This window comes from Pithys albifrons, chromosome 5 (assembly GCF_047495875.1).
Source record: "Pithys albifrons albifrons isolate INPA30051 chromosome 5, PitAlb_v1, whole genome shotgun sequence".
NCBI lineage: Eukaryota > Metazoa > Chordata > Aves > Passeriformes > Thamnophilidae > Pithys > Pithys albifrons.
Window position 1 is genome coordinate 75,891,078 of NC_092462.1, and position 14,761 is coordinate 75,905,838.

Genomic DNA, 14,761 nt, shown 5'->3' on the forward strand with positions numbered 1-14,761 from the left:
AAGGGAAAGGAAGGTTTGGGAAGGGAAGGTGTGAGAAGGTTGGGAAGGGAAAATAAGGGGAAATAAAGGAAAGGAAAAGAATAAAGTACAATAAAGTAAAATAAAAAATGTAAAATTAAATTAATATAAAATAAAGTAAAATAAAATGAAGTAAAATAAAGAAATATAAAGTAAAATAAAACTAATGTGAAATAAAATAAAATTTAAAAAATAAAATGAAATAAAGTAAAATAAAGTAAAATAAAGTAACATAAAATAAAATAAATATAAAGTAAAATCAAATTAATGTGAAATAAAATAAAATTTAAAAAATAAAATAAAATAAAGTAAAATAAAGCTAAATAAAATAAAAAATAAAACAAAAAAACCCCCAAACCAAAACAAATAAAACAAAACAAAATAAAATAAGTAAAAATAAAATAAAATAAAATAAGTAAAAATAAAATAAAATAAAATTAAATTAAATTAAAATAAAAAAAATAAAAAAAAAATTAAAATAAAATAAATAAAAATAAAATAAAATAAAAACAGCACAACCCTTGACATAACCCACAGTCCATCCAACCCAGTGTCCAAGGCCAGGTTGGACAGGGCTTGGAGCACCCTGGGCTGGTGGGAGGTGTCCCTGCCCATGGCACGGGTGGCAATGGATGGGCTTGAAGGTCCCTTCCAACCCAAGCCATTCCATGTCTCCCAATCCCACAGGTCCCAGAAAGGAGGGAGAGCCCTCACCTGCAGGGTGAGCTTCACAAAGGGCTGCACAGGCCCCTTCCCAGCCCCTCTCTGTGGAGCTGCTGCTGGAGGAGCCACGTTGTGCTGCTGCTCTTCCCAGTTCTTCTCCCGGAGAGGTTCCCTCCAGGGCTTCGTGCTGGTCCAAGGCTCGAACCAGGATGGCCCAGGACCAGCACTGACATTGGAATGGTTCTCTTTCCTGGATTCAGATTGCAAGTCTTCTCCTTGGACAAACCATGAGGTTCCTGTTCAAAGAGCACAGGAGAGAATGAAGATTTGGAGACAGTACATGTGTCATGTCCATCCTTATCTACGGTCCTTCTCCTGCAGGAATCCCAGGAGGCTGGAAGGGCACAAGGAATCCTAGAATGGATTGGGTTGGAAAAGACCTCCCAGATCATCCAGTCCAACCCTTGGGCCAACTCCAGTCCCTTTACCAGATCATGGCACTCAGTGCCACGGCCAAGCTCAGCTGAAAAACCTCCAGAGATGGGGAATCCACCCCCTCTCTGGGCAGCCCATTCCAATCCCTGAGCACTCTCTCTGCAAAGAAGTTTTTCCTGCTCTCCAGCTTCAATTTCCCCTGGCAGAGCTTGAGCCCATCGTGCCCCCTTGTCCTATTGCTGAGTGCCTGGGAGAAGAGACCAACCCCCAGCTGGCCACAACTTCCCTTCAGGCACTTCCAGACAGTGCTGAGGTCACCTCTGAGCCTCCTCTTCTCCAGGCTAAACACCCCCAGCTCCCTCAGCCTCTCCCCACAGCACTTGTGCTCCACTCCCTTCTCCAGCCTTGTTGCTCTTCTCTTCTCACTTGGCTTGGAAGAGACCTCTGAGATCATCAAGTCCAACCCTTGGTCCAACCCCACTGGGATCACTCTGGCACTCTGTGCCCTGGGCTGGTGATCACAGTGGGGTTGGATCAAGACATGGTGGATTCTCTGTCCCTGGAGGTGTTTCAGAGGACACTCAGTGCCACCTCCAGTCCCTTCTCCAGCCTCGTTGCTCTTCTCTGGCCCCGCTCCAGCCCCTCAATCTCTTTCCTCAACTGAGGGGCCCAGAACTGAACACAACACTCAAGGTGTGGCCTCACCAAGGCAGAGTCCAGGGGAAGGGTCACTGCCCTGGGCCTGCTGGCCACGCTACTTTGGATCCAGGCCAGGATCCCCTTGGCCTTCTTGGCCACCTGGGCACACTGGTGGCTCCTGTTGAGCTTCCTGTCCCTCAGTCCCCCCAGGTCCCTCTGCCTGGCTGCTCTCCAGCCACTCTGTGCCCAGCCTGGAGGGCTGCAGGGGGTTGGGGTGGCCAAAGCGCTGCCTGGATGTCCCTTCTCCTCATCCCACCTTCCTGTCCAGCTCTGCCTGGCCCATGTGACCCTCCAAAATTACCATGTGCACGATTCCAGGGATCCTGGTTGGGTCTTGGAGTTGGAAAAGTCACCCCAACATCTCGGGTGTTTCTCTTGGTCGCGCTGCTCACAATCTCCAAGTCTCCTGGAATGGCAAACAAAGCAGGAACATTTTATTCCAGAGCAGCTGGAAGTGGCTGGGATTGGACCCTCAATTCAACTGAAAGCTGAAAAATCCACTTTCTTTCCCCCACCTTCCAAAGGCAAAATGTTTTATATTCCCACTCCCAAATCAAGGAGAGTTTACAGTGACTCAGGATTGTTATTGTGTGAAAATAAGAGTGAAATTAAAATACCAAATACCCCCCAGCAAAATATATATTTATATGAGGGGGTGGAAATTAAACTTGAACCAACCACGGGCCATGAAAACACTTTTCTGATTCAATCCACTTGCACAAAGGGGAAAAAAAAGCAGTAAAAAATAAAGAATTGATCCATCTGATGAATAAAAGAAAGCCATTGCTCAATGTGATGAAGGGGAGTTGGTGTGTAAATGAAAGCAATGAAGAAACTGATAATCAGCAACAGAAAAAAAAAAACCCAAATGCAGAACTGCACCAGCCCAGGAGCAGCTCATGTTTTAAATAGAGTATTTAAAATATTGCCAGGAGGAACATGGAACACTGAAATAGCTCATGGCTGCAAAATACATTCTGGGAGCACCAGATGTCTCGAGGGAAAAACAATATATATAAAAAAAGACACTTTGTTCACCTTTGCTTTTGAAATGGATCTAAAGCTGAGCTTAGTAAGTTTATAAGTGAGAAAAGTGGTTATTAAAGCAAAGCAAGAACACAAATTAAATAGCTCATTGTCCCAGTTCAGCAGGTGGGACCAGCTTATCCCTGTGTGGGTGTGACCAAAGCTGGGCATTCTCCACCCTCCATTCATTGCCCACCAACTGTGGAGATACCTGTGGTGGCCCAGGTGGGAGGTCGGTGGGATGGAGCTGAAAGGTCAGAAGACCTTTGAACAAGAAAAACCAGAGCTTTTCTGGACTCCTTGCTGAGTGGAGGACACTGGGGCCATGGGAACACCACCCTGAGGGTGAGGGTGCCCTGAGGAAGTGTCCCAGTTCAGCAGGTGGGACCAGTTTATCCCTGGGTGGGTGTGACCAAAGCTGGGCATTCTCCACCCTCCATTCATTGCCCACCAACTCTTCCCAATGGTCCATTGGCAGCAGCTGCCCAGGGCACAGCTGAGCCCTCAGGCTGGGAGCTGGCTGGGAAAGAAGCCTGGCAGAGGAGCTGGGAGAACTGCCCTGCAGGGACTCCTTGGCACCTCCACACCCACCTGAGGGCTCAGCTCTGCTCAGGGGCCAGCAACCATTCCAAAATCCCCCCTGACTGCCAGAGTCAGATCCCCCAGGGTGGAACTCCCTGCCCTGGGGGAGGCACTGGGGGCTCCCACCCAAACCTGAGGGGAGACAATCTTGGGCTTTGGGGACCTCTGGGACCACTGGTTGGATCCAGAGGAGGAGCAGCAGAACCTGGACAGGAGGAGCCCACCACTCTCCCCCAGACTGTGCCATCATCTGCACCAACAGCTTTGTCCCTTCCTTTGCCTTTGGCCTTGGGGGAACCACGTGGGGCTCAGCACAGGGGCCACCAAACCCCCCTGTGTTTGTGCCCCAGGGGGTGGGTTAGACTGCTGGGGTTGGGGGTTAAACCCAATTTCTCTTTGTGCCATTGCATTTATTGTAATATTGTTATTAAATTGTAACTCTGACTTATAATCCCTTTGGTGTTGGGTTCATTTCTCCTTCAGGTTCACCTTTAAACCAGCACCCTCATTGCTGTCACTCATTTTAAAGCAATTCAAGGAGTGCTGCTTGTACAGAGCCACCACCAGAAACCCCCAGAGTTTGGAAGGTGCTTTCCAGAGAGAAAAAGGGCAGAAGGAGAAGCAGGAAAGCCTGGAATGGAGGGACTCACCTGCCTGGATGCCCTTGCTCAGCATCCATGCCCGCCGCTTGGCACCGAGGGCAGGGCTGGGCCCCCACCAGGTGCTGCTGGCACAGGTGGAGTCTGAGGAAAAGGTGACTGTGCTCTGAAAAACAACGGGCAAGGGATCAGCAATTCCTGAAATTCCAGCCAAAATGAACAGAAAATGGGTTTTAAACAGGAAGGGAGGGAAAATCCTTGCTTTGTCCTTCCTTGGTTCTGTTGGTATCTGGGTGGAGATGAGAGGCTGGGAAGTGTCTCCACTGCTGTGCCAGCCTTGGCTTCACCCTCCTGTACCCAGGCACTGCCAGCAGCCCATTGTAGTAGGAAAAGCATCTTATTTCTGTAGGGAAGAGCCTGCCTGGGATCAGACCCTGCAGTGCTGAGAATCCTCCAACTCCTTTGGGATGTTCAGCCTGGAGATGGGAAGGCTCCAGGGAGACCTTCCAGGGGCTTCAGGAGAGCTGGAGAGGGACTGGGGACAAGGCCTGGAGGGACAGGACACAGGGAATGGCTTCCCATTGAAAGAGGGGAAATTTAGGTGGGATCTTGGGAAGGAATTGGTGGCTGGGAGGGTGGGCAGGCCCTGGCACAGGTTGGGCAGAGAAGCTGTGTCTGCCCCAGCCCTGGGAGTGTCCCAGGCCAGGTTGGACAGGGCTTGGAGCACCCTGGGCTGGTGGGAGGTGTCCCTGCCCATGGCAGGGGTGGGATGGGATGGTTTTTAATGTCCCTTCCAACCCAAACCATTCCAGAATTCTGGAGCTCTTCTGCTCTGGAGCCAGGCTGGGAGAGCTGGGGGGGGTCACCTGGAGAAGAGAAGGCTCCAGGGACACCTGAGAGCCCCTGGCAGGGCCTGAAGGGGCTCCAGGAGAGCTGGAGAGGGACTGGGGACAAGGGATGGAGGGACAGGACACAGGGAATGGCTTCCCATTGAAAGAGGGGAAATTTAGGTGGGATCTTGGGAAGGAATTGCTGGTTGGGAGGGTGGGCAGGTCCTGGCACAGGTTGGGCAGAGAAGCTGTGGCTGCCCCATCCCTGGAAATTTCCAAGGCCAGGTTGGAGCAACCTGTGGGAAGGTGTCCCTGCCCATGGCAAGGGTGGCACTGGATGGGCTTTGAGGACCCTCCCAATCCAAACCATTCCATGATTCCATGTCCAAAGTCAATGGGATAACATGGCCTGTCCCAGCAGATGAACAAAACCCCTTTGCTGTGGCCACATCACTTACTGCACTTCCATGAAATATTCCCACTTTGGAAAGAGGGAGAACAAACACCTGAACTCAATCCAAGCTCAAGGTTTCCAGGTTTTTCAGAGGGACAAACTGGCCTGGAAGATTGAAGTGAATTCCCAGGGAATTCCAGTTCTGGACCATTGGCAGCAAAGAGTAAAATCCTTCCAAAACATGGGGAGTTCCAGCAAGTTCTCCAGGAGGGGAAAGTCAATCCCAAGAAACCCAAGGAATACAAAGCACATGGAATGAGCAGGGCTGAGGCAAAGGAGGAGGAGTTTCCCACCTTCACCAGGGAAAGCTGAGAGGTGTCAATATGGATAAAAGGAATTAATTTCAATTAATAAAGCCATTTATAAGTTGGAATCTGGTCCAGAACCTTTTGGGTTTAGGGAACACAGAGAGGGTGGGGCTTTATTAACAGTAATTAACTGGCTGCAGGATTCAAATCCAATTCCAATTTAATTATGGCACAGAATTTTGCCCACTTGATCCCATTGGTGTCCTGTAATTCCTAAATCCAGGAATCACAGAAATGAGCAGAGGCTTCTTTATGCCCCTTTTATTGGAGTTTTATTGTCAGCACTTTGATGCTTAAATATCATTTTATTGCAATATTAAAAGGAGGTAAAATTTACTCTCATAAAGCTGTTTTTTTTAATTTAATAAATTTTTACTCTTATAAATCTCACTTTTTTTTAATTCCATAAAACCATCCCAGCTCCAGGAAAGGGACTGGAAATATCTATTGGATGTGGATTATTTTAAAAAAAATAAAAGTCAATTTAGAGTTTATTGGAGTTTTGTTGTCACCACTTCAGTTTAAAAGGAGGCAAAATTTACTCTCATAAAACTGTTTTATTTTTAATTTAATACATTTTTACTCTTATAAATCTCACCTTTTTTTTAATTCCATAAAACCATCCCAGCTCCAGGAAAGGCACTGGAAAGATCTATTGGATGTGGATTATTTTTTTTTAAAAAATAAAAGCCAATTTAGAGTTTTATTGGAGTTTTGTTGTCACCACTTCAATTTAAAAGGAGGAAAAATTCACTCTCATAAAGCTTTTTTTTTTTTAAATTTAATACATTTTTACTCTTATAAATCTCCCTTTTTTTTTAATTCCATAAAACCATCCCAGCTCCAGGAAAGGGACTGGAAAGATCTATTGGATGTGGATTATTTAAAAAAAAATAAAAGTCAATTTAGAGTTTAGTGGAGTTTTGTTGTCACCACTTTGAAGCTTAAATATCATTTTATTGCAATATTAAAAGGAGGCAAATTTACTCTCATAAAACTGTTTTATTTTTTATTTAATACATTTTTACTCTTATAAATCTCACTTTTTTTTTTAATTCCATAAAACCATCCCAGCTCCAGGAAAGGGACTGGAAAGATCTATTGGATGTGGATTATTTAAAAAAAAAAAATAAAAGCCAATTTAGAGTTTATTGGAGTTTTATTGTCACCACTTTGACACTAAATACCATTTTATTGCAATATTAAAAGGAGGCAAAATTTACTCTCATCAAACTGTTTTTTTTTAATTTAATACATTTTTACTCTTATAAATCTCAGAGTTTTTTTAATTCCATAAAACCATCCCAGCTCCAGGAAAGGCACTGGACAGACCAATTGGATGTGGATTATTTTTTTTTTAAATAAAAGTCAATTTGGAGTTTTAGTGGAGTTTTGTTGTCACCACTTCAATTTAAAAGGAGGAAAAATTCACTCTCATAAAACTGTTTTTTTTTAATTTAATACATTTTTACTCTTATAAATCTCCCTTTTTTTTTAATTCCATAAAACCATCCCAGCTCCAGGAAAGGCACTGGACAGATCTATTGGATATGGATTTTTTTTTTTAAAAAAATAAAAGCCAATTTAGAGTTTATTGGAGTTTTATTGTCACCACTTTGACACTAAATATCATTTTATTCCAATATTAAAATGAGGCAAATTTACTCTCATAAAACTGTTTTTTTTTTAATTTAATACATTTTTACTCTTATAAATCTCACCTTCTTTTTAATTCCATAAAACCATCCCAGCTCCAGGAAAGGCACTGGAAAGATTTCCTGGATATGGATTATTTTTTTTAAAAAACAGAAGCAAACTTGAATATTTTCTCAGGGAAAAAGGGCAGTAAAAACATCCCCAAATATTCCATTTCTGTGCAGCTCCTCAATCCTGAATCTTGCCCTGGCTATTCCTGTTTGGAGCAGAATATTCCATGATTTCAGCCCAACCTTTAGCTCTGGACCTGCTACCAGATGGCAGCTCCGAGAGGGATTCAGAGGGACCAGAAATTGGAAAAAAAAAAAAACAAAAAACCTTCTGGGCTGGATTTGGCAGCTAAAAATATATATATATATAAAAAAAAAAAGCTGCCACCAAGTTTCCTGAAAGCTGAACTGACAATGGGCTGTCAAAAAATTTAAAAAAAAAACCCAAACCCTGAGCTCCAAAATGCACAACTTCCCAGAAAAATTGGTGCTGGAATTTCTCTGGGAGAAGGGAAAGATTCTCTGCTTTGGAAAAATAAAGATTTGCAGGTAAAAATAGAAATAAATCTTGATTTTTTTTCGTCAGCCAAACAGGACAGGAAGGAGCAGAATTTGAGTTTTAAATTAAGATTTGCTGGGTTTCCATCTATCTGCTCTCAGTTCTTAGTTGAGATGGGTCATGGGTGTCTCTACATGGGGGGGTTTAAGTCATTTTATAGAAAATAAAAGAATAGGACCTTCCAAAGCCATGTGGGTTTGAGGCATTTCATGGGTTCAATGAGCCTTTAGTTTTTAAGCATGAATTCTATTTATTATCTCATTAATTCTATTTATTATCTATTTATTGGATGGTATTATTATTATTATGGTTATTATTATTATTATTAATAATAATATGATTAATATTAATAATATTAGTAGTAGTAGTAGTATTTATTTAAAGGCTCATTGAACCCATTAAAGACCTTGAACCCAGGTGGCTTTATTATTATTATTAATAATATTAATGATATAATAATATTAATTATTATTAATAATATTATTAATAATAATAATATTAATATTGAATAAAGGCTCATTGAACCCATTAAAGACCTTGAACCCAGGTGGCTTTATTATTATTATTAATAATATTAATTATATAATAATATTAATTATTATTAATAATAATATTAATAATAATAATAATATTAATATTAAATAAAGGCTCATTGAACCCATTAAAGGCCTTGAACCCACGTGGCTGATTTATTATTATTATTATTATTATTATTATTATTATTATTATTATTCTATAAAGACTCATTGAACCCATTAAAGGCCTTGAACTCACGTGGCTCTATTATTATTATTATTATTATTATTATTATTATTATCATTGAACCCATTAAACGCCTTGAACCCATGTGGCATTATTATTATTATCATCATCATCATCTTCATTGAACCCATTAAAACCCTTGAACCCTCATGGCATTTATTATTATTATTATTATTATTAATCATATTATTATTATTATTATTATTATTATTATTATTATTATTATTATTATTATTATTATTATTATTATTATTATTATTATATAAAGGCTCATTAAACACATTAAAGGCCTTGAACCCTCGTGGCATTTATTATTATTATTATTAATCATATTATTATTATTATTAATATTATTATTATATAAAGGCTCATTGAACGCATTAAAGGCCTTGAACCCAGGTGGCTTTATTATTATTATTATTATTATTATTATTATTATTATTATTATTAAATAAAGGCTCATTGAACCCATTACAAGCCTTGACCCCACGTGGCATTTATTATTACTAATAATATTAATATTAATATTATATAAAGGTTCATTGAACCCATTAAATGCCATGAACCCACGTGGGTTTTTTGATGATGATGATGATGATTATGATTAATATTATCATTATTATTATATAAAGGCTCATTGAACCCATTAAAGGTCTTGAATCCATGTGGCATTATTTTTATAATTATTATTATAATTATTGGAATTATAATTCTTGTTATTATTATTATTATTATTATTACTATTATATAAAGGCTCATTAAACCCATTAAAGACCTTGAACCCACGTGGCTTTATTATTATTATTATTATTATTATTATTATTATTATTATTATTATTATACCCATTAAAGGCATTGAACCCACATGGCATCATCATCATCATCACCATTATTATTATTATTATTATTATTATTATTATTATTGTTATTATTATACCCATTAAAGGCATTGAACCCACATGGCATCATCATCATCACCATTATTATTATTATTATTATTATTATTATTATTGTTATTATTATTATTATTATTGTTATTATTATACCCATTAAAGGCATTGAACCCACGTGGCATCATCATCATCATCACCATTATTATTATTTTTATTATTATTACTATTATATAAAGGCTCATTAAACCCATTAAAGGCCTTGAACCCACGTGGCTTTATTATTATTATTATTATTATTATTATTATTATTATTATTATTATTATTATACCCATTAAAGGCATTGAACCCACATGGCATCATCATCATCATCACCATTATTATTATTATTATTATTATTATTATTATTATTGTTATTATTATACCCATTAAAGGCATTGAACCCACATGGCATCATCATCATCATCACCATTATTATTATTATTATTATTATTATTATTATTGTTATTATTATACCCATTAAAGGCATTGAACCCACATGGCATCATCATCATCACCATTATTATTATTATTATTATTATTATTATTATTGTTATTATTATTATTATTATTGTTATTATTATACCCATTAAAGGCATTGAACCCACGTGGCATCATCATCATCATCACCATTATTATTATTTTTATTATTATTACTATTATATAAAGGCTCATTAAACCCATTAAAGGCCTTGAACCCACGTGGCTTTATTATTATTATTATTATTATTATTATTATTATTATTATTATTATTATTATTATTATTATTATTATTATTATACCCATTAAAGGCATTGAACCCACATGGCATCATCATCATCATCACCATTATTATTATTATTATTATTATTATTATTATTATTGTTATTATTATACCCATTAAAGGCATTGAACCCACATGGCATCATCATCATCATCACCATTATTATTATTTTTATTATTATTATTATTATTATTATTGTTATTATTATACCCATTAAAGGCATTGAACCCACGTGGCATCATCATCATCATCACCATTATTATTATTATCATCATTATTATTATTATTATTATTATTATTATTATTAATTCTATTTATTATCCTAACAGGGAAACCACCAGATTTGGGTTTAAGGACCAAACAGACTTTAAAAGATTAATTTTTCTGACTGGAATATGGACTAAAATCATCTCCTAAATCTTATAATCAGGCCAGAAACGTTGGACCATTTCACTGTTAAATGCTCTTAATGTTGCAAAGTTCAGGAGATTTTTATTTTGCCTTTAAATGAACGTTAAAATTACAAATAATAATTGGGGCAGTTATATTTTCCCTCTGCATAAGTAAATAAATAAATATTAATTTATTAATAAATAAATATTTATTTCTTTAAAGTTTATTAATTGAACTATTTTCAAACCTTTCTTCACCTTGAAAAATAACAAGTTTCATTATTTTTCACTTCACTTTTGTTGCAAATTATTTCCAACTCCTTTTCATCATTGAACACCCAGACTTGGAGCTGTTTCTAGAAAAAAAGAGCAATTAATCTCAATTAAAGCCACTAATAATGATGACAACACAACTTTCTTCTGGCAACAGAAAAAAAAAGGGAAGAAATAGTTCAATATTTCTCACTTTCCCCTGAATTTTTTTGAATTTAAGGACATTATAAAATACCAAAATTCTCATTTTTTACACCAAATCTGTGTCAAATCCCTCTCCAAAGGTTATTTTCATTCCTCCTCCAAAGGGGAATGAAATTCAGCCAAATTTAATTGATTTTCTCCACTTTAAAACAAGTTTTCACCTGGAATTCTTAGGCCTTAAAGAACCTTCAACTCATTAAATTCAAGCACTTTAAAACCACCACTGAGCCAGAGCAAAAAACTCCCAAAATTCCAAATAATTCCGACATTTAAAGCAGAGAAACAGCAGGAAAATGCCAATAATAATAATGATGTTTTTCCTTCAGGCTGCGCCATCCAAACCTTTATCCCTGGGATTGCTCAGAGCTGCAGGAAAGCAGGAACACAGCCCAGGATCCTCCTTCCCAAGGGAAATCCAGGGAAAGATCAAAGGACAACAAAAATAAAGGGAATAAAAAATGGTAATTGGTGTTTTAGGATATCCCTGGAAAAGTGAAGTTGTTTCTTGGAGTCGCCTGGAGGAGATGGAGCTTCCCATGGAAACAGAACTCTTTGGGAATGTTTAAATGATTCCCAAATAACAAACTTAGGCTGGAGAGTTTCAAACTCCTGGGAGGATTATCATAGAATGAATCACAGAATCATAGAATGGATTGGGTTGGAAAAGACCTCCCAGATCATCAAGTCCAACCCTTGGGCCAACTCCAGTCCCTTTACCAGATCATGGCACTCAGTGCCACGGCCAAGCTCAGCTGGAAAACCTCCAGGGATGGGGAATCCACCCCCTCTCTGGGCAGCCCATTCCAATCCCTGAGCACTCTCTCTGCAAAGGAGTTTTTTCTGCTCTCCAACTTCAATTTCCCCTGGCAGAGCTTGAGCCCATCGTGCCCCCTTGTCCTATTGCTGAGTGCCTGGGAGAAGAGACCAACCCCCACCTGGCCACAACTTCCCTTCAGGGAGTTCCAGACAGTGCTGAGGTCACCTCTGAGCCTCCTCTTCTCCAGGCTGAACACCCCCAGCTCCCTCAGCCTCTCCCCACAGGGCTTGTGCTCCACTCCCTTCTCCAGCCTCGTTGCTCTTCTCTTCTCACTTGGGTTGGAAGAAACCTCTGAGATCATCAAGTCCAACCCTTGATCCAACCCCACTGGGATCACTCTGGCACTCTGTGCCCTGGGCTGGTGATCCCAGTGGGGTTGGATCAAGACATGGTGGATTCTCTGTCCCTGGAGGTGTTTCAGAGGACACTCAGTGCCACCTCCAGTCCCTTCTCCAGCCTCGTTGCTCTTCTCTGGCCCCGCTCCAGCCCCTCAATCTCTTTCCTCAACTGAGGGGCCCAGAACTGAACACAACACTCAAGGTGTGGCCTCCCCAAGGCAGAGTCCAGGGGAAGGGTCACTGCCCTGGGCCTGCTGGCCACGCTAGTTTGGATCCAGGCCAGGATCCCCTTGGCCTTCTTGGCCACCTGGGCACACTGGTGGCTCCTGTTGTGCTTCCTGTCCCTCAGTCCCCCCAGGTCCCTCTGCCTGGCTGCTCTCCAGCCACTCTATGCCCAGCCTGGAGCACTGCAGGGGGTTGTTGGATTATTTGGAACAGTTTTTACCTTTACCTGAGCACACACCTGGATCTGCTCCTTCCTCCTCTTGTGCCTCTCGGTGCCACCCTCGGGACGTTCCGCGCCCGCCCTGTTGGCGCTTCCCTCATTCTGCTCCTCCAAGCGGCTCTTCTGGTGGCTGATGGTGGAGTAGAGCTGGGAAAGCCTTGGGGACACCCTCACCCTGTGGTGCCCAAAGGCCTGGACCAGCCTGGCAGTGTCAATGGTGGACATGGAGCTGCTCCTCTCACTCGGGGTGGTCGTTTCCAGCTCCGGCGGCATCGCCGTGTCCCACCCCGAGGTGCTGGAGGTGCTGGTGGTGCCATGATCTCTGCTCAGCCTTGACTCTGAAGAATTCCCACTGGGAGTTTCCAAGCAGTGCTGCTCCTCCAGGATTTCAGTCATGTGGTGGATCATCTTCTTTCCTGACCTGTTTTCCCTGAGCTCCCCCAGGCTGGATTTGGAATGTGCTCTTTCTCCAACACACTTTGCCGTCGGCTCCGCGAGGCTCCCAGGAGGGATTTTACCTTCCAATCCCACTTTGGCCTGTTCCCTTCCCTTGATTTTCCTCTCAGGAACGTTCCCCTCCCCAGCTTTGGCTGGCACCAGTGTGTGTTTGATGGGATTCTGCAGGACCCTGGCCAGCCTATCCAGGCGTTCCACGAGGGACAACTCCCCGGTGCTCCTCAAACCGTGGTGCTGGTGCCTCCTCTGGCGCTCCAAAAACCTCACCCAGAGCTCATCCAAGCTCCCACTGCTCTGGATCCCCTGCCTTGGTGGTTTTCCAGCATTCCCAGCACGGGGCATTGTTTGGCTCCCTGGCAAAGGAGAATTTCCAGCTGCTGCTTGTTCTTCTTCTTCTCTTCTCTGCTGACGTCGCTTCATCCCCAACGTCTCATTCCCAAAGTCTGGATCCTCGTTTTTACTCTCATCTGCCTCTGCAGTCAGGGGGAAGAATTCCTTCTTCCCAGACTTTCTGGGATGGACAGAGAGCAGCCACTGGTGCCCATGTGGTTTCCTCCAGGAAAAGGAATTTCCCATGCCGGAGCTGCCCTCGGAGAGGTCGCTGCTGTCACCCGTGGCCATGGGATGGTGGAGGTAGAACCGTGTGGATTTGAAGGTGGAATGAGTGGATTTCACAGATTTTGAATGACCTCTGTGCCCTGGAAGAGAAGAAAACACTTTCATTTCTTTGTTTCTTGGTAAATCACAGAATCATGGAATGAATTGAGTTGGAAAAGACCTCTGAGATCATCAAGTCCAACCCTTGGGCCAACTCCAGTCCCTTTACCAGATCATGGCACTCAGTGCCACGGCCAAGCTCAGCTGAAAAACCTCCAGGGATGGGGAATCCACCCCCTCTCTGGGCAGCCCATTCCAATCCCTGAGCACTCTCTCTGCAAACAAGTTTTTGCTGCTCTCCAACTTCAATTTCCCCTGGCAGAGCTTGAGCCCATCGTGCCCCCTTGTCCTATTGCTGAGTGCCTGGGAGAAGAGACCAACCCCCAGCTGGCCACAACTTCCCTTCAGGCACTTCCAGACAGTGCTGAGGTCACCTCTGAGCCTCCTCTTCTCCAGGCTGAACACCCCCAGCTCCCTCAGCCTCTCCCCACAGCACTTGTGCTCCAATCCCTTCTCCAGCCTCGTTGCTCTTCTCTTCTCACTTGGGTTGGAAGAGACCTCTGAGATCATCAAGTCCAACCCTTGGTCCAACCCCAGTGGGATCACTCTGGCACTCTGTGCCCTGGGCTGGTGATCCCAGTGGGGTTGGATCAAGACATGGTGGATTCTCTGTCCCTGGAGGTGTTTCAGAGGACACTCAGTGCCACATCCAGTCTCTTCTCCAGCCTCGTTGCTCTTCTCTGGCCCCGCTCCAGCCCCTCAAGATCCTCAAACAGAAAACAGTAAGTCTCAAAACAGGATGATTTTCATTCCAATGTTTTCCAAACATTTCAAAGGATTAAAA

General features: G+C 41.8%; 1 protein-coding gene across 4 annotated transcripts in view; it reads right to left on the bottom strand.

Moving 5' to 3' along the window:
- ALMS1 (ALMS1 centrosome and basal body associated protein) overlaps positions 1-14,761 on the bottom strand; it is a 55,842-nt gene that overhangs the window by 17,867 nt on the left and 23,214 nt on the right. For 2 of the 4 annotated variants that reach the window (XM_071557084.1, XM_071557085.1), the window contains exons 7-10: positions 12,805-13,958; positions 4,074-4,188; positions 2,117-2,221; positions 733-977 (exon numbers count right to left, since the gene is read on the bottom strand). In XM_071557084.1, coding sequence (XP_071413185.1) covers positions 733-977; positions 2,117-2,221; positions 4,074-4,188; positions 12,805-13,958 — 1,619 coding nt within the window. The remainder of the gene's footprint in view (positions 1-732; positions 978-2,116; positions 2,222-4,073; positions 4,189-12,804; positions 13,959-14,761) is intronic. The other 2 variants (XM_071557087.1, XM_071557086.1) reach the window with 2 other exon arrangements.